Below are 21069 nucleotides of genomic sequence, written 5' to 3' on the forward strand. Positions count from 1 at the left end.
CCACATAAGCCTACGGGTAGGCCACGGTGTCGCCCATGCGCGCGGTGAAACGCTTGAATATCTACCGCTCCCGCGCCGCCGTTTCACCGCCGTCCTTTTTACCGCCGCCAGCGTCTCCTCTGCTTAACACCGCCGCCGAGCAAAATTCCGCCGCCACACCGCAGCTCCCATCGATTCCTTCCGTCCACACCTCCGCCTACACCCCACCAGCAACCTTAGCAACTTGTCGCCCAGCTTCTTCGCCGTCACACCTTGAACCACCGCCGCTTCTGTCCGCCGTCGTCGCGCCGCCCGCTCACGGTGAGCACCACCTCGCGCTGCTTCTCTTCTTTCTTGAGTAGTCGTAGTCGAGTCCTTAGGGTCCTAGGATGGTGTAAGGGTAGCTGTTTGAGTCGGTTGTGCCGTCGTCATGAATAGCCACGACCAGCCGAGAGAGTCGCCGCCCGTCGCCGTGGAGGGGATGGCTCCGGCCATCTCCCGAGGAACTGTTGCCGCGCGCGGGGTCGTAAAGGTGTAGAAGCGGTGTCTCAACCTAGTCCCGCCGCCGGGAGGGCGCCGGCCGGCGAGTCGCGCCGCCCCCTGTCGCGGGCGCGTTTTGGCAGGAGGAGGAAGAAGTGTCTGGTTGCGTGGGCCCGCGCGGCAGTGAGAAGAAAGGGGGAGAAGGAGGCCGGAGCGGCGCAGTCGTCGGTTGGGCCGCGGCCTTGAGGCCCAGTAACGCGCGCGCGGTCGACCGTAAAAGAAAAGGGCCAGAGGCCCAGTGAAGTAGGCCGCGTTCGCGTAAGAAAGAAGGAAAAAGAAAGAAGGCCGTTGGGCCGGTGTCGGGCCGGAGGAGGAAAAAGAAAAAGAAAACGGCCCATGGGGCCCGTTAAGGGGAGAATAAGGCCGGTGGGTCAGTGGAGCAGTGTTTCGGTGGGTCCGCGCCGTGGGGCCCAGTGTGCGTGAGAGAGGGTAGAGAAGGGCCGGGTGAGAAAAGTATTTCTGGGCGATTTCGGGAAAAATTAGATTTCCTTTAGTGAAATAATTCGTTTAAATCCATTTTACACCATTTAAATCACAGAAATTTATAGGAGTGTCCAAAATTAGTGAAACCAATTTTGTTAGGCTTGTTTTATTTTCCTTTATGCATTAAAATTTTTATACCCTAGAAAAATAATAAAAATTCGGGTATTTATTTAATGCCTTCCTTTTGAGGTAATTAAATAAATACTTAATATTTATAAAATGTATAAAATATGAATAACACCTGCTTAATCACAAATACTTCTTAACTCATAGGAAATTAGATTTTCAAGTTAGAAAATAATTATAACTTTTTCTAAAAATTAAAGAAAAAGCTATAAGGAGGGTTAAATAAGAAAATAAAATTGTAGGTTAATCTTTTTGGATTTTTGTGTGTTGGCTTGCAACTTTATCATGATAAGTCGTATAGTCCTTGTTGGCTTGCAACTTTATCATGAAGGAAAGTTGTATAGTCTGTTATTCAAAAATTTTGCATTTCTAACCCCTGCATGTATTATGCCGTAGATCCTGAAGCACCGGAAGGAGAATATTAGGAATTTTCAGAAGGACCTTCGGAGTCCGAAGAAGTGTTTGAGTTAGTCCCCTGTGAAGCCCACCCGTCAGAGGCTACTAATCTTTTTAGCGAACAAGGCAAGCCCCGATGCATTTATACCTATCTATTTTGGAGTCGTTATTTCATGTGACTAATTATAGGTTATTTGCTATCTGTATGCACTAAGTCTAGGAGTTGCTTGAAACCTATTCTTGTGTATGATCATGCCTTGTTTTAAGGACATCTTTGCCACTTGTTCAAACCTTAGAAGATACCCAAGTCTAGAATTGCTTACTTGCTTACATGCTTGGTTTACCAACCTTAAGGAAAAACTCTTAAGTCATACATGTTGCTTATGAAAGATAACTTGGAAAGTGAAAACGGACAGAAGCTAGAGATGTAGTTCTGTCTGCTAGATTAATTTATTTAAGGCCCGATTCGTTGTCTTAACCTTTGATCAAGTGATAGGCATCTGATCACTTACTGGGTATGGGACCAGTAAAGCCCAGTAGATTAGTAAACTCTGTGATCAGGAATACTTCGTACCCGCGCTTGACGTGCTGGAGATTGGCAGGGGTGTAGCCTGAAACTCACATGGTGATCAGGCCAGACGTGGGGTCCCATGTGGGGGTGCATCCCTGGGTCCGGGTAGTCGTATTCCTAATCATTGAGTTTGCTAATCGAGAGGTTGTTAGATACGACCTGGACAGTCGTATAACGCTGGTGATCAGGGTACTCTCCTGCAGGATGTAATTAGATCCGGATCGCCGCAATTCTCGGTTATGAATGCACTTGATCACTGTTGAGCATCGTAGTATCAATTCATGCAATATGTTTTCTTCTGTTATCAATTGATGTATGATTTAACAGCTATGGTTGTTTTTACTTCTGTTATCACTTAGAGTGGTTAGGTAATAACTCAACCCAAATAAAAGATAAAACTAAAGCACTACTCATAGTAAGCTTTTCGGCAAAAATTATGTTAACCAAGCACACCCAAAAAGCTAGCATGCATTCCAAAGAAAACTATTATATTAGTTAGTCGGGTAAGACTTGCTGAGTACCCCGTACTCAGGGTTTTCCCCTTGTGGCTATCTTTCAGAAGCTCCGCTGGAGGCTACAGAGGAGGAGATCCCGAAGCCCTAGGGTATTGACCTGAGTCTCACAATACCCTAGAGAAAAAGTTCTACTTGCGCATCTTCTCCTGAACTATTTATGTTTAAATCTTAGCGCTTTGTCTAACACTGCATCACTAAGTTTGTTTCAATCTATGTCCTGTAATAACTCGTACCTTTTATATATATGTAAAAATGTAATGTTTGTTGATATTATCCCATCGCGGATATTATCCTGATGTATGGTTATGAGACACGCCGTGGATCCTTCGAGGAGTCCTAGGGACACTCGACGGACTACCGGACTTATGCTGTTTTAGGTGCGTTTCGAATAATTGCTGTTCCAACAGCGATTAGGCGCACTTAAACCAGCTTAAGTTGGGCGGTTCCGCCACATGAGCGGGTAGTGCTCAACATTACTAAAAGAATTTCACTGGAGAGGAAACAGGTGAACCGGACTGCGACTCCTCAAGCATCTAATGGAGGCATCTGCTGTCAGAGCTCCCTTTAGTATCCTCCTGGAAATCTTGATCTAAAATGCTGAGAAAATCCTTCAGCTCAGCAAAACCATCATGAGCACCGAACCGTGATGCAGAGGCCATTCTCATTCCTTCATGATCAATTGACTAGTTTGTTCTATCCTGCAACAATGTCAAATTCACTGTCAGCTCACAAATGCAGGTCAGATCAACTCTTGTATGCACATACAAGATTGCATCAGGATATGCGGACAGAATATGATACTTACCTCCGAAGAATTCAGCCATCTTGCAACAATAGAGTTTCCCGATCTTCCTAACTGAGGGCATATAGACAATAAGCAACTACACTGACAACATGATTTCGCCTATTGGTTATTGAACTATATATAGATGCAGACAATTTGAAACAGATTAATGTTGTAGTTTGTACTTTGTAGTAATCACAGATGTACAAGATGATCAATGTATCACCTTTTCTTGACATGATCAATGTATCACCTTTTCTTTTGATATGAAATATATATGGATGTGTTGGAAAAAAATATATACTATCTTAATGTATGAATTTGGTTCGGTAATCCTCTTATGTGGTATAAAAGAAGAAGAAAAATGCAGCAGAACAGGGTGCAATATCGTAATATGAAAAAACAAATTATATGATTCCATAAATGGGTGGTTCTTCTAAAATAATATAGATAAGTTCACATGTTCCAACCGACACAGCTTAGATGAAAATAAGCATCAGTAGAAATAAATTTCTGTTATAACACAACTTTGATGAAAATTAAGCATCAGTGAATAAATTTCTGCTGTAACACAGCAAAGTTACATATTTTCTTTATTTGTCGGTCCATCAAAATCCAATTTTCTAGCAGGTGGCAGCTTGATCAACTCCAAGTAAGAGACTTGTGTATCCTCCTCTAATATATGGAACACTCATGACAGAAGAATTACCGTGCATATTGAAGTGTGGCATTGTACTGTTAGCATCAATGCTACCATCATTTAGGTCCTGTCATAGAATATGAAAATGTTCATAAAAATAGTATGTAAGCAAATAAGGCTCCGTTTGCTTCCACTGACTTATTTTTAGCACCCGTCACATCGAATGTTTAGATACTTAATTAGGGAGGTCCACGCAGACAATCCACCAAACCCACTACATAAGTGCCGGCTAAACGGCGAGACGAATCTATTAAGCCTAATTAGTCCATGATTTGACAATGTGTTGCTACAATAAACATTTGCTAATGATGGATTAATTAGGCTTAATAGATTCGTCTCGCCGTTTAGCCTCCACTTATGTAATGGGTTTTCTAAATAGTCTACGTTTAATACTCCTAATTAGCATCTAAACATTCGATGTGACACGTGCTAAAAATAAGTCAGTGGAAGCAAACGCCCCCTAAATATGAAAAATAAATGCAGTCAAAGCCAAAAGTCTTACAATAAATTTATCTGGACTATCACCTTCATAACTATTTTCCGCTACATTATTTGATTCTTCTCCTATAGTCAAACAAATATAATTAATAATACAAGCATAGAATATAATTAATAATACAAGCATAGAATAAAACAATAATGCTAGAATTGGTACAATCAATACCTTTCTTTTTAGCAGTTTTCTTCTTCTTGCCTATATTCTTTTCAAGGGAGATGGTCCCTCGTTTACTCTTTGCACCTTTTACCACCTCAGAAACTCTAAATGATATTGTACCTTTAAATGTATCTGTTGTGAAGTCAGCTGAAACAAGAGGAGCCTCATTAGATTGTTCTTCCATCTTACTTAGACAATTATCTGCATCCAAATCCAACTTATCCATCCAAAAGATCAAGAAGTTCTTTTGACTTTAAACACTTCAATGCAATAGATGTTTCTTTCCGTGAGATACGGCATGGGTTTTTAACCTTTCCTCCTCAGATCCTTGTTTCTGAATATAAAATCCTCTCTTTGCATATTTTTTCCATCTGTGCTGGATATATTGCGAAGGTAAAATGAAAACATCGTTGAGATTGAAGACTTTGAAGGCATGCTTGCACAATATACCTATCAAATATGAATACCATGTTTCATCAATTTGTATTAGATGTTGTATTATTGCAATTTCAAATTTGAATATATATATACGTACCTATGGATTCGTACTTCCTGCAGGCACATGTAATGGTATTGTCCGCTTTGTTGAATATGACAATTGCTCCATAATCAGAATGCATATGTGTAACCGTATATGTCAGAATTGACCATTCGGCTTGCAACAACTTACAAGAGAATGAAAATTGTTTGTTAAATTTTTCCTCAAACTCTTTATACATCCTCCCTTATATGACTCAGCTGCGGTCTTCAACAGAGGAATATAAGTAACTAGGCTCTTTTGACGTGAATTAAAATCTTCATCCAACTCATTATTACGAACACTACTGGAAACCTTCTCACATTCTTCAAGAAGTTCCGAAAGACCCAGTTTTCTACAAAATATTTTCTTACATACATTATTCATACCTTCGCTCCTTTGGGTCGAGTTCATATCAGCTGTAAATGAGTCACGATACATAGCAGCCCATTTTACCCTCAAATCATATATGTTTGCCATCCTTTGTTGTCCTCAAGGCTATAGTCACGCAACAATTCATCCCACTTCTTTTTGAAGTAAAACTCTGATCTGTCTTCATAGACACATCTCTTAAAATTAGGTACAAACTTGTCAGGATGCTTTTGAATTACATGGCCGAGATGTTTAGCAGCATTAAGGTAAATATGCCACAAACAGAGGCGATGACTTGTGTTTGGAAATACATAAGCAATTGCTCCTGCCATGGCCGTGTCTTGATCAGTAAAGATTGTGCTAGGATGTTTGCCTGACATTGCTGTTAGAAAGGTTTCAAATAGCCAAACAAATGATGGTATAGTCTCTTCAAACAACAATGCAGCCCCAAAAATGATAGTCTGCTTGTGATGGTTGGTTCCGAGGAACGGAGCAAAAGGCATTTCAAACTTATTAGTCTGAAATGTTGTGTCAAATGACACAACATCACCAAAGCATGCGTAATCCATGATAGATTGGCCATCTGCTCAAAAGAAATTAGCTATCCGACCATCTTTCTTGTCTATTTGCATGGCATAAAAAAATGTTGGATCCTCTATCTGTTTACGCTTCAAGTATTCCAATAGTGTTTCTGCATCATTGGATTTTAAGTACTTCTTGCGCTCATGGCCAATCTCATTGTTGCAATCCATCCGTGAGAATGGCACTTTGTCTGCTCCTCCATAAAACTCCTTCGTAAACTCAAAAACCTGGGCCGGCTTCATCCCGGATTCCCTCATCTGTCCAATTAGCTTCCTGTCTGCTTCTTGAACATTTCGTTGGGACCTCAGCTTACCCCTTTTATTTGGACTAGCAAGGTAATGGTTGTGATCAAGTATAACCTTTTTCACCGTCCAAATCCCCTCTTTACTAACACTAAACTGAACACGAGCATCGCAATCCGTCCTTGTAGTTGATGACCTTCGTTACTGCAAACCAAATATTTCTGACATAGAGTCCCATCTCCTCATCGCTTTGTATGGCTCTTTCTAATACTAAACCCAATCTTGCCAGCATAGGTGTTGTACATCTCATAAGCTTTATCCTCTGATTCGAAAGCCATTCTAACTTCAGGAACGATCATAGGTTGCACAACTTCATCAGCCATCTGTTGCACATTTAGTCGAGAATTAATGTGACTTATCTTTTGCATACGAAATAAATTACGCTCTCAATTAAATAAATTATTTGTAATTTATTTACCTTATCTGGTGTTTCATCTGCTATTTCTTCAGGTATCATGCAACACACTCTAATGTTATCGTCGGAGTAGTTCTGTGCAATCTAGCATATATATGGTCATAAATCAGTGGAGGTCGAGGTCATGTAGCACGGTCAAACACACACGTAAAAACTCATCGTGATCAAAGAATGTGAAAAAAATATGTACCTGCATTGGCTGCATTCCGTTATGTGCTAGGGCAGCCACAGACGACACCATAGGCGACGAGTCGAGAACATTGTCCTTCTCCTGGCTTCCTACCGCCATTGTAGCTGCGATATGTGGGGAGGCTTCTCCTGCTGTGGAGTTCAGACTGCTATCCTCCTGGCCTCCTTCTCCCATGATAGCTGCTACGGTTGCGATGTTCGTCGAAGATTTCTATGGCGGTTGTCCTTCTTTGCCACATCTAGGATCGCACAAAGATTGCTTCTCCTGAACTTGGATACCACGCTGGAAACGGTGGTAGCGTCGGCGGCACGCAAGGGATGCAGTGGCGGATAACGAACTGATCCTCACATGAAGACGAGAGATAGGGCGGTTCTCATCTAGCGGACGATGGTTTCTGTTTCCGCGCTGGTTTCTGTTTCCATCTGATTTTTCTGTTTCCATCTGATTTTGATGACGAGCCGAGCGAGCTGTCCAGCTATCGAACCACGCGACCGAGCTGAGCCGAGCGAGGCGTGCGCGGAGGAGCCGAGCGAGCGAGGCGCGCGCGGAGGCGTCGATCCGCCAGCGCAACGAATCGAGACGGGGGGCCGCACGGTAGGCTTTTGCGGTCCGTTCCTAGGCAATTTTTTTCCTCTTAAATTATCGTGGCTTAAGGATAACTCAAAATTTCCCAATAAAAAAACTTCTAGAACCAGGGCTGGTGATGGCAGCAGGTGCTTAGGGCATAGGTCTCGATTCGATCCATCGCGCCTGAATCGAATAGATTCGGATCGAGTCCCGCCGCCGGCGAGGGGCTCGGCGCTCGGCGCAGGATGGCGAGCGGCAGCAGCAACGGGGAGCCGAGCACGGCGCCGCAGCCGAATCGGTGGTATGACCTCCGTTTGGGTTCCTCCTGTCGCGACCCTTCGCCCACCACCAAGTTCTGCACCCTCCGCTGTAAGCCCTTTCTTGCTCTTATCTGTTTTCTACTCGCGAATCGCGTCGGCGACTCTGGAAGCTTGCATGTCCAGCCTGCGGCGACGTAGCCTACGATCCACATCAGCGATGTTTTGAGCGCTGGTTGGATTTCTGGCATTTATTTCGAGGTCTAGAACTCGTTTAGTTGCGGCGACATCCTGCGCTGCTACGGGGCGTTTGGGTTTTAATTATCCCACAGCGTTCTTTGTTTGAGATGTCCTACTCATTAGCATTCATCTTTCAGGCGCCAGGTGTTGATTGATTTGGTTCTGATGAATGTATCCTGGTTTGATTGATCAGGAAGCATATGCTGTATCTCTAAATTATTGATCATTTTGATAACAGTAGCAAAATAGGTCTCCTAAAGAATTAGACCATTTCTTCTATTTATTGTGCATAATGTGCATAATGTTGTGGTGTTTTTGTCTGTTCTACTGGCAGATATTGAGGAATCAGGCCTTTGTTCCATAATCTTTTTATGTTAAACTGCTTATTAGCTTGATTTTTCTGCCAACGCTTTCATAGTGTAGCAGCTAGCTGCCCAGGTGAGGGAGCTGCCGGCAAGGGTTTAAAACCTGGTGGCACAAAAAAAAGGCCCTCGCTGGCAACCCCAGAAGATAGTGGCAGTGCACTGGCCTGAGGTAACAGTGTGCCTAAATGGTAGTGGCAGTGGTTGCTGGCCCAGGTAATGGTGCCGCCCTAGAGGGGTAAAGCCAGGGTTCAGGGCCTTTTCTCGGTCGGTTGACTAGTACTGTGGGGCGGTCTTTCCCCATGAGTCAAGTTCATTTTTTTATTAGCTTGGATTTTCTCCCTTCAGTTTTAGACTTATGCACTTGGTATTGGAGACCAATAGTTTTATTTTGAAACTGATCCACAGTGAGAAAGCTTTAACCTTGCCTCCTATAGCTACAAGAGACTGAAATTAGCCATCTCTTTCTTATGCAATTCAGCCTCTTTTGAATGACAGTCCTTTCAATTTTTGTGCAAGCTTTGCTGCTGATGGGCATTCTGTTCCTTTGAATGATATGGTCTTCCTTTGTCAACATCACTGTCTTCTCACTTTCTTCATTGTGTTAATGTTCCTTATCACTATCTAACTCTATCTCTGAGTCACTCTTACCTTGTTTACCTTTTGCTGCTAGAGTTGCCTGTGATATTTCTTTGGCTTTCACACATTCAATTACATCATTTGTTTCATTATTAGTGTAACCCAGCATTACATTGCATTTTACAGTAACATTAGCTAAAACATTACTCCCTCTGTCCCAAATTATAGGTCGTTTTGGCTTCTTTGATTCATAGACTTTATTATGCACTTAGATATACCCTATGTCTAGATGCATAATCATATCTATGCATCTAGAAAAGCCAAAACGACCTATAATTTGGAACGGAGGGAGTATTATCTAAAGGCTGTAGCATTATAAATGCATTGGACTCAGTACCTTGGATCAGTACAACCCTCATCTTCTCAGCTCGTAGAGGAATGGAAGTTTCCCTTGAGACCTTGTACTTGCTCTACACGCAACTGGAGGAGGGCATCTCTTCAGCCTGCATATTGTGGTCTTCTTCTTCATCTCATCTTGTCATAAACCTTTCTGTATCCTCTCCACCATCACTCATAAGTATTTCCTCATATTCTGGCATCACCCCAAAATTCAAAGGATTCCAGCCCCTTTCAGCCTCTAGTAAAGCTGTCATCCCCACCACAGCCTCCTTCTCTGCTGTAAGTTTGTTACTTTCCTGTGTTGTCCTTCAAAGCTGCTTGATCATATTCCCTTTGTTTTATCTGTGTATTCAACCATTGTCTATTGCCTGTGAGGAATTACTGTCCACTTGATTGCTTGTGAGGAGTTACATGCCACTTGATCTTCTTTCTGATCATTAACTAGATGTTAACTAGTATAATGCTCGTGCTAACGCTACGGCAGTATTTGGTATTGCAAATCAGACAACCAAAATATCATATATATTTTGGTAAGCAAGCATAGAATGAAATAGATTTAAGATCCATGAAAAAAAGAATACAAAAGTGGTATTTCATTTATACAGAGTTACTCTATTAATATAGAGTTAGTCATACAAAGACATTTGATTTTACAGCATGAAGCCAAAAGGATCAAACATAGTTGAGGATGCTAACATTACTACACTGTACACTGACTTCAACTATAGACAGTTCATGTTTATTAGGAAAAACAAACCTACTGGTGATGTAAAGCACTACTGAAGGTGATCACTATAAGTAGCAATTGTGATACTCTATTTGTTTTTCCTCCTCAACACTTGGAATGTCTCTGCCTTCAATGACAAAAACCTATGAAATTTCTTTGCAAGAAAGTTTTCCAACTCATCTGCATGCTTAACCTGTCAGAACTCAGAACAACCAGAAGCTTTGAATATATACCAAAATACCAGATAGCAAATGGTTACCTGACAAAAACTAGAAACGCCCAACAAGGATCTCTACAGTACCGGCATGCTTCTAGTCTTCTACATATAGAGTTTATTTGAAGTCTCTATTAACCATTTTTTTTTCTGCTTCATTGCGGCATATCTATACCTACGCAAAAATTGGACTATAAAATCCTACAATTCTGGAAATACTAAACAAAACTTCTAAATGTTTTTTTCTCCAAATAAGGATACAAGTAAAGAGATCATGTAACCAGCATATGCAAGTAAACAGCCAATGAATTGTTTTGGCAATATCCCAACACAAGTAAAGCACTGCCATCAAATATATCCTGAAGTTCGCTGAAGTAAGTAGAAAAAGGATGTAAAATGGTTGTTACAGAATGCATCGCAGGATAGCAATGAGCAATATATGGCTAGCGCACAAAACCAATGCTACATATCCTGCTGCTGCTTGTAAAATGTGTTTTACAGATTTTACAGTATGATTCTGAATTTTTCAGTGGCAGGCTGGTCTAGAAGTCCAATTTACCATCTAAGCAATATAAGCCACAGATAAACTCTATCAGGGAAATGGCACAGTAAGATCATGCATTGGCAGCATTGAGTGATTCTCACGTTTTATGCATCCAAGCAAAATAATGACAATGCATATAAACTTGATCATGTATTTGCAGCATTGAGTGATTCTCACCTTTTAGCTTGGATGTGGGGAACACATCCAGCAGCTCATGATGGCTGGATGAATAAAACAACAAAAACATTTATTGATTGCAAGTACACCAATTGAATAGTACATTAATCACATAATCAAGGGTATAAACATGCCTTCTTAAAAACTGGATGCATAAAACAACAGAAACAACTATGGTACTGCAAGTATCACCAATCGAACAGTACATTAACCACATCATCCAGGGTAAACTTTTTTGAAAGGCATGGCAAACAATTATGAAGGAATATAAGCCAACAAAGAAAATTAACTAAGCATGTAATATTTTAAGCTAAGAGTATAGTTGTAATCCATTTTTTGGTTAAAAATCGGTAATCCCTTCTAATTCTAACTCTATAAGCTTTGTTTCTGCAGTAGATTAACAAAAATGTATTCCTACACTCTTGGAAGACCCAAAAAAAAATCATATTTTTACTTTACTTTCTTTTTGGCGAAAGAAAGGCCTCATGATCTACTTTCTCACAGCTCTCCTGTCATGCACTTTGTAGTTGCAATTGGTCTCTTCAAAAAAAAAAAAAACCCTCGACCAGGGGGGAAGACGTCCCCCTGATTTTGTCTTAAGAAGATTGTGCCGTGACTCGAACCCGGGCTGGGTCAGCGAACCGCTTCTTTGGCATGTTCTGCTGACCAATTGCACCGTGAGAGTGTTGGCGCAATTGGTCTCTTCAGCTGATTTCATAGACCAAACTAAAAGTAAGACATCAGTAAATTTGTTCACACCAACCATTGTCGTTGCTGCCACCTCAACCATTTATCGTTGCTTTGTCATCTGGTAGCTCCACACAGAAATATTCTAGCGACCTTTGCCACAAGTGATCTAAACCTGCAAGACAAGCAAAAAGCAGCACAATGGATGCCATAATCCAATTTTTTTTCTTATAACTTAATATGCATGTTGTAGTTAGGCAGAATAGCCATTTTCATCCTCGAACTATCTACCAAGGCTAAATTTAATCCTTGAACTAATGAAATGGTTGTTTCAGTCCTCGAACTCTCTTACACGGCTTAATTTCATCCTTCGTCCTACATGTCGCGCCATGTTGGCGTGCAATGTCAGCTGGTTCCAAGTGAGTTAGGCTCAAGTTGAGAGCCCCATTTCTTCCTCCCCCAAGTAAGTTATGGACTGTAATGTAGTAAAACAACCGATGCATCCTATCTCCATGTTAGTAAATCGTATCGAACAATTCAACCACTTTTTTACACACCGACAAAAAGAGAATGTAAACTTCAGTGAGTATTTCAAACCAATTTTTTTAAAAGTTCAGCAGTCAGAGGGGAATGGTGTCTTACAAACTTCAAGCGAATATGGATGGCAAACAGGCATGGATATATGCAGCATGTAGAGGGTAGAAAGTGTCTTTTAGGATCCTAGCTAACTGGATGCTGACATGGCATGCCAACGTGGCGCGACACGTAGGATGAAGCACGAAATTGAGCCGTGCGAGAGGTTCGAGGATTGAAACAGCCATTTTGATAGTTCAAGGATGAAAATGACTATTCAGCCTTGTAGTTACTCAAACAAAATTTGCCCAACATTCTATCTGGATGCTGTCCTATAACACCTAGCTGTCACTCTAGAAGCAGGATTTGAGAGGTAACTTTGCCTACTCCCCAATGTTGCACGAGTGAAAAAAGCATGTGAGATAATTTTAGACCAGAAGGATAATTTATGCATCTATCACGTCCTACACCAATAATCCATTCAGAGGGCAATCAGCCAACATTCTAAATACAAATTGCACACGTCCAGACCCAAACCCTGTAAAGGTGTCATAAAAAGAGAGCATGGGTTTACCTTGAGGTAGGTGATGGCACAGAGCGTGAAAGTGGCGGTCTTGTTGATGGTGATGAGAGGGGGATCCTGTATGGTCTTCGGCCGCCACTCATTGCTCTACACCCAGAACACCCAAGCACACCGCACACCAGCGCCATGGCAGCCATCACTCAGAATCTGGATGGGACGCAAATAAATTGCATGGAAGGGGGATTAGAGGTACTAACGGAGTTGATGGGACATAGAACGATCTTTTGGAGCGTCCGCCCAAATCTCCATGCTGCTTGTACCGTATCGTCGATGCCTGCCGCTGGTCGGATCCGCTATTCCCATGCACCGGCAGCCTGGATCCAGCCGTTCCCGTCACTCCGCCTCTAGCACTGCCCCACCCTCAACAACGCCATGACCACAGCCTCGCTCGTGCCCTGCCACCGCTCGACTCATTAGCGAGCTAAGAGTGGAAGCTGAAATTGAGAATGCCGGCGGTGGCCGGATTATCCCCGAGCCTGGGTGATCCGGCTCCGCCTCGCCAACTGCTCCACCTCTCCATCCAGGCCAGCAGCCACCACGCTCGCGTCGTGATGCTGCTCGACTTGCCGGGGATCTAAGAGGAAGCCATGGGATGGGATTGGGGAGTGGAGTCTTACTGCGGCGGGGTGATAGGCGGGGATGCGTGGCGGGATGATCCAAATAACATGGACCATCGGATGTGAGTGAGGAAGAGAGAGAGAGAGAGAGATGAAAAGAGATCTAGACCGTATAATTCGAAGGAGTTGATTTTCTTGGTGCACATAGTGGTGTGGATGGAGAAAAAGACATCTCAGTAGGGGACATTTGTTGGGGTGGACCTAGGAAACAAAAGTTAGATGGATTTATAGGGGTAGAGATGAAAAAAATATAGCTGCTACTTGTGATCTGTTAAAGCTCGTGTGAGGTTTTGCAATTAGTAATTTTCTTACCTTTTATTTGACAGATGAATTCAAGCCAGCAAATTATCTATTTTTTTACCTTTTATTTGACAGATGAATTTAAGCCAGCATCAATTGACAAGACTCAAGCTGGGTCTCTGCAGAGTACCAAAGATAACCGGGTTACTGTGGAATTCCACAATAATCAGCCTGGCAAGCCAAAGGTGACATTTGAGGGAAGCCAAGAAGAGTACAAGGATAATGATGGTGTCTTGTTTTTTGATGGTGAGACCTTCCGCCTGGAGAGGTTACATCGGGCTGTCAAGAGATTAAGGCATGTACGAGTTCCGGGAGAGTCTGCAGCTGCTAATTTGGCAACTACAATTACTGGAATGGGTGCAGAATCACATTCTCCTCCATTAGCTAAAGTCGGCAAGTCACAGTCAATAAGTAAACCAACAGTTCACTCTGTCCCAGTAAGTTCTGTTACTATTTTTATGCCTTAGATAATGGTATGTCATTATTCTTTGTTTTGTTAGCTTTTCACTTTTAAATTAAGGAACAAAATAACACCTGGCATCTAGGATTAAATAATTAGTATGAAAACTTGGAATAGGTTCTATTTAACCAACCAAACACTAAAAGTGCATAATATCTTTGCTCATATATGTTGTGTTCTTTGATCACTTGCCTTTCTGTACTTTGAAGTCTTCAACAATCTTCTTTGATAGTATCTTAAACTAGACAAATTTCAGGAAATTTGGAATGTTGTAAAACATGCTACCATATTACTTTCCTCTAGAAAGGGGAAATATTTGGCTAGGAATTGGGATCCACATGTTTGCCTAACTTCAAATTTAATTTGTTCAAATGTTTATTCGAGTTCAATAAACTGCAGCCATCCCCTGTTGCTTCACAACATTGGTGTTGTATGGGTGGTACACAAAGTTATTCACAACATTAGTGTTGTATTGGTGGTACACAAAGTTATTAATATCTGTTTTTTAGTGGTGAACAAAAATAGTAGTCGTTGAACTTCCGAGAAAGGTTCAAGTGCTCCCACGGGTTGGGGTGCTACCGTGCTCCCGACCTGTGGATGCACCTCTAAATGTGCATAAAAGTTCCATCTAAAAATTTGGATGGATACTTGCTATCATCTACCATCATGCAAAATTGAGGATGACAAAATATGTGCAGAGGGAAAAAAAGGAGAAATCAGTGAATGAACAGTAACTGGTGCGGGTTCAGCTAGATCCACAACTATTCATGCACTGATTTCTCTTTTTTGTTTCTTCTTGCACAAATTTTTGTTCATCCTTAACTTTTGCATGATGATAGAAGATGACAAGAAGTATCTATTTAATTTTTTAGATAAATTTTTCATGCACATTTAGAGGTGCATCCACGGGTTGGGAGCACGGGAGCACCTGAACCTTTCTCCTGAACTTCCAGTTAATACTTAAACTTGATGATGCCATTGGATCAATTTGTAGTTTAGAAGTTAAAACATTGGTTAGTGTGTGTGCCCTGATTGGCTATGAAGGTTTGTTTGGCAGAATAGTAGTTGGCTGTATTTTAGTTCTTGAGATGTGGATCTTGGCACCTTGTTAAGAAATGTATGTGTTGAGCTACTTTACTTATTGTGAATCTTTGGTTGGGATGTGAAACTTGACTTGGCAAGGGACTATGTCCTGATGGTGATCTTTTTGGTAGGACCGTTATGCCTACTTGGTCAATTAAAAGTTTCTTAGCATGCCACTGAGTCATTTTCAATTAAATAATGATGCGGAAATTTTGTTTCGATCTGTTGTAGTAACTCTGAACCATGGCAGCTGATGCATCCAATACATGCTGCTCTATTTTTAGCGTCGACCAGGGAATGCAGTATCCTAGTGGGCTTTAGAAGATGCGAATTGGGATGGAAACAAATTCTCTAAAGATAGTCTTGTACTGTTTCAATCATTGTATAAAGTTTATTTAATTATTAAGTGCCTGCTTTTGGTCAATTTAAAAATATCTCATATCATTTCTATTTTACTCTGGCATATATAGGATGAAAATGTATGTTGAGTCAGATTTGTTAATTTATGAATATTTTTTGTATGTTCACATAACCATTGAACAGAACTTTGCCGCCATCATGATGTGATCATATATAGTTTCAAACTATCAATGCTTTTGATGTTTTGAGGGACTATTAATCAATTCTGACTTCTGACTATGAATCTGCAGGTTGAGGTTGAGCGTATTGACATCGGGGAACCTGAAAATTCAGGTAACATGGCTGTGTGAGATAAATTATCTGTGTGGGTGTTGGGGGGGTGGTGGGGTTTACTCATATTAGGTACACGAGATAGGGGCAGATTTGAGGGGTCCACTGCAGTTAGTGCTCACTCGTTCTGAGATCAGCTGCCTAGATTGGTCAATTTGGCGGCAATGGTTGTAGTTTGGAGAGACTGAGGTGAATCTTGTGTGCAAAAGCAAGAGACAAGGGTTGGAGTGGGTAACGTGTTGGCCAATGGGGGCTGGGAAATGTGGGATCTAATGTAGCCAAGGGGATGACATATGTTCTTCTGATTATACCAAGATGATATTTAGACAATTTCCGTCACAATGTAACCATCACGCAACTATCTAGAGTTTCAACCTTGGCTGCTATACTGCAATAGAATTTGTGACCATCCCTATGCTACAACTTCAAATTGAGTTGGATTAATTATTTCACTGGATTTGTGTAATGTCATAGCATGGAGCTAGGCATTCATAGTTAGGAGAAACAGGGTAGCCGCATGGAAGCATGATAGATTACCCTGACACAGATTTGAATACGTGACAGATGCTCCAATACACTACGTTTCAAAAAACGCTGATATGCATATTATAAATATATAGTAAAAATAGAAATACAGGAATTGACCATTGCTAGGAAGACTTCATAGTAAGGGAAAACATCATATTTATCTATCTATCTATCTATTTATTTATTTATTTTATTTTATTATTTTTTTTTTGGGGGGGGGGTGGGGGTAGGAGGTATCGGAAGAATATTGACATATGATACATAAGGGGTTAAGGGGTCAAGGTGTCAAAAAAGTGAGCACCTGATCAAAACCTAGTTGACACGTATCGAACTAAGTTTTGAATTTCTTTTTGTTTAAAAATTAGGAAAATGACACGTGTCGAAGGAATCTTGTTGTTTGATAGGTATCAGAAGGGTATCTATATCTGATACATCAGCTTACATGAGCTTTCATAAGTATCCTGGCATTGGAGATCATATTTGGGATTCCTATGAAACTTGTTTTCACGTATTCATGGAAACTCTAGTCGCAATTTTTTTTTCTAAAGCAAAGCATGGTTACCTGTCACTCTCACCTAGGCCAACATTCTGTCTAGGCAGGAGGCACTATGACAACCATAGTGTTTCCTTTGCTAGGTTTTCATTGGCACTTTTTTGAAGACCCCTCCATATAACAAGAGGCATTATAATCATTGGGAAGCAAAAGGTCAAATAGAGAAGCAAGGCTGGTTTGCTCATATTCTTTCATTGCCCACCCATTCACTTGCCAACTTTTATGTTACCCTAGAGGCTACAAGTAGAAGTCAACCTCATATTTTTTTTTATAGTTGATCAAGAGGAAACCATATTTGCCAAAATCTGTTTTGATCTTAAGGAGGTCATGGTGTAGTAGGACTTTGATTTCCTATCATTAGATTATCATGACATGCCTCAGAGAACTGGAGACAAAGATGTGGCATCGATGCAGAAGATCGAACTTGGAAGAACTTTGCTCCAGGATCCTTAGCAGCAATGAGCGTAGGTGTTATTGGATTGTGTGTGGTCAACCAACAACTAGATTGCACCAGTCACACTGGCTTCATTCATCATAAGTTTGAGACAGCTCGTGATCCATCCACTGTGCATTGAAAATTGCGAGCATCTCTACTATGAAGGTGGCCAAATCTCCAACTGCAATTCTTCTGTTACAGTCTGATGATATAGGGTTCAACCTTGACTGCGACCTTCCCGTTGGAGTTTGCTATCCTATCCTCAGTTTGAGACGAGGGCATTTCACAAGTTGTACAGTGTTTAGCATGGGGCTAAATTCAAGTGGTGAGAGGAAAGCTCACGGTAGTAGCAAGGAACCTGGTGACGTATTGATATCAATTAGTTTCCATAGTATTGATGAGTTGATTAGTTCTGATGCTTGTTACTTTCCAGTTTGTTGGTTTGCTAAAAGTAACTTTCCATTATCTGTTCTAGGAATCTATTAGCAGGGAGGAAAAATTGAACTCTGCTAAGTGTGTTTAATGAAGGAGAAAAAAGAAACTAAATACAATTATTGGTAACTAGTGATGGTAAAAAGGTGTGTAGTTTCTCTTTTTTTTCTTCTTTTCTTTTTACGACTTATTCCCAAGAAAAAACACGACATTGGTCTCCACACAGGCCTACTGGTGCAATGCCTCCCCTTAATACCAACTTTAAGTACTTGATGTTTTCAAGGAGAAGTAAATAACTTAGAGATGAAAGAATAGTGGGTATAGTTTTATGGGAGTATGAAGGCTGGTTATTTTCTCCTCAGCTTATTTTCCATGCTACAGACATAGGTTATTATTTATTCTAGATGGGTTAATGAGAACTAATTCTGTTCTATTGTTCAGAGGTTACAGTTGTTTACAATATGCTAATGTCTTGCAGTGTTCTATTTTTAAGACAAGATTTATCATCCGTGCTCATTGTTCTCATGATCATTGCAGGCCCAAGGTACAATAACAAGAGCACCACATATCAGCCTGTTACCACAGACCCATTTGCCCTTTCACCATATCCAAATGACGAAGATGATAATCTCGATATACTTGGTGATGATGATGATAATGTCTCACCAAATAACATAACCTCAGGACAAGGGACATCTGTTTGTGGTTTTGACATCAACCTACCGAATCAGGGCAATATGGATGATGAAATTGCTGATGTAGATGTAAACGATGAGGCTGATGAGGGGCTCAATGCAGCTGAGGCGCTGCGTGCTCAAGTGAACGCAGAGCAGGACAGCTCTAGCTCTAGCGGGAGCAGCAGCAGTAGCAGCAGCGGGAGTGGTAGCGGGAGTGGGAGTGGGAGCAGCAGCAGTGATAGCGATGGAAGTGATGGTGTTTCGGCGAGCTCAGGAGCTGATGTTGATATATGAGCTTGATATGCAAAGTTATCTTTCGACATATGTCTTGGTTCACGGTTTTTCATTTTTAGCAAAAGAGGTGTAAGGTCTGTATATGTTGGCTAATATTGCACAGGTACATTAATTACCATCATGGCGAACTTGGTTGGTTGGTTTCACTAGACCTGGTCTAGAAGCACAGAATCTGTAAGCAGATATGTACAACTATGTCCTTATGCAACATTGTTGTCAACTTGAATGATATTTGTTCTGTTGAGATGACTAAAGGTTAAAAGTGCAGAGATATAGATAGCGTTATGAATTTTTTTATTTACATATATCGGAGACATATTTCCTCCAGTTTTATAGCGCTGGACTGCATTTATTCTGATAGTGCCACTGAGAGAGAACCGCATGAAGATACTAATCATATTGTTGTTAGGCTAGTACATGCTATGCTTTACCCATTACTGTGGATGCACGTCATAGGGCCTGGGACATATCATTTGGTACCAAGGTCTGTTCATGGGAATCTTGTGGCGTGGCCGAAATTTTATACCTTTGCAAATCCATTTGAAGTTGCTCCATTTGACGTTTAATGCACTGAATCTGCTTTCTAGGTGGCATCAAAAGTTGGTACACAGAAATGCAAATGAAAACTATTCTTCCAGCTACGAGCCCCTGGCGATTTTACAGATACGATACGATCTAGGGATGTGCTAAATGCTCTCCACAGCACTTGTCTGCTTTGGTGCTACGTGAACTTTACTGCATGCGCATGTTCATACGGCAAGCGCTAACTGAACATCCTTATCTGTAGGATGGAAACGCTGCCATGATAGTTGGGTATGGACAGCGAAGTGGCGAGCCAAGTGACAGTGGCGCGATGCGGACGTGTCATATGTAACGGTGCTCGGAGGCCAATGCGACGGTGGCTGAAGAGTCTAATCACGCCATGGCACGCACTCACGACCTTGGCACCTGACCCTAGTTCCTATGCTGCATCATCAACTAACGTGAGGCGAGCTGCCCAAGTTGCACCAAAGCAACTGTAACTATACTCCTTCGTAATAACGGTGCGTGCATCAACAGCAGCACGATGACTCCGACGGTGATCGGCTTACATGTTTCTGATGCTGCTGCGCAGTGGTGGCGGGTTATTCCATGAGACGATGACCCCGTCGCTGGTTAGGTTTTAGGGTCCGCTTGGTTCGGTGCCTATGCTTACCAAAAACAGTTATTTGGCTTGCCCACAATATTTGGCCCGCCAACGTGCGCCAAAGGCAAAACAACCGAGCGCTGCGGACGAATTCTAGGCGAGCAAAACACTCAGCCCTTGAATTGGCAGCCAACGTCCAAATTGAGAAGCAACGTGGAAAACGGGGAGAGGTAGAGCGGAAACTGAGGATCTAGGGGGTGTTTGGTTCCTCCCCTAAATTTTAGCCCCTGTCGAATGTTTACTGTCACATCGAATGTTTAGATACTAATTAAAAGTACTAAATATAGACTATTTATAAAATACATTACATAGATGGAGGCTAAATGGCGAGACGAATCTATTAAGCCTAATTAGTCCATGATTTGACAATGTGCTGCTACAATAACCATTTGCTAATTATGGATTAATTAGGCTTAATAGATTCGTCTCGCCGTTTAGCCTCCATCTGTGCAATTAGTTTTATAATTAACTCATATTTAGTCCTCCTAATTAGTCTCCGAATATTCGATGTGATACGGACTAAATTTTAGCTCGAGGAACCAAACGCCCCTAGATGGGTTTCATTTACGGAGTATGATAATATCTTCCGAAAGGCTTATCTGATCTTGAATCCTTTTCCATAGTATTTGATTAATACTCCTGACAATTAAATCTACCAAAACAAGATGCCGTTTGATTATATTTTGACATAAAAAAATTATAACATTGTTGGGTCTCGAACTCTTGCAATATCAAGGCACAATCGATTTCGAACAAACAAAGTACTTAGCCTCGGTC

At 41.5% G+C, this 21069-nt stretch overlaps 1 protein-coding gene across 1 annotated transcript; it reads left to right on the forward strand.

Moving 5' to 3' along the window:
* Positions 1-7795: 7795 nt before the first annotated feature.
* LOC101755967 (ell-associated factor Eaf) lies at positions 7796-19391 on the forward strand. Its single transcript, XM_004968758.4, has 4 exons — positions 7796-8063; positions 14029-14390; positions 16147-16189; positions 18673-19391. The coding sequence occupies exons 1-4, from the start codon at positions 7940-7942 to the stop codon at positions 19104-19106; spliced, it is 963 nt and encodes a 320-aa protein (XP_004968815.1). The 5' UTR covers positions 7796-7939; the 3' UTR covers positions 19107-19391.
* Positions 19392-21069: the final 1678 nt, after the last annotated feature.

Source organism: Setaria italica, chromosome V, assembly GCF_000263155.2.
Source record: "Setaria italica strain Yugu1 chromosome V, Setaria_italica_v2.0, whole genome shotgun sequence".
NCBI lineage: Eukaryota > Viridiplantae > Streptophyta > Magnoliopsida > Poales > Poaceae > Setaria > Setaria italica.

Excerpts from the sequence above, each read along its gene's own strand:
- LOC101755967 (XM_004968758.4), top strand. The coding sequence starts at position 7,940 with ATGGCGAGCGGCAGCAGCAACGGGGAGCCGAGCACGGCGCCGCAGCCG. Across the intron at positions 8,064-14,028 it reads CAAGTTCTGCACCCTCCGCT|ATGAATTTAAGCCAGCATCA; the intron begins GTAAGCCCTTTC and ends TTTATTTGACAG. Across the intron at positions 16,190-18,672 it reads CGGGGAACCTGAAAATTCAG|GCCCAAGGTACAATAACAAG; the intron begins GTAACATGGCTG and ends TGATCATTGCAG.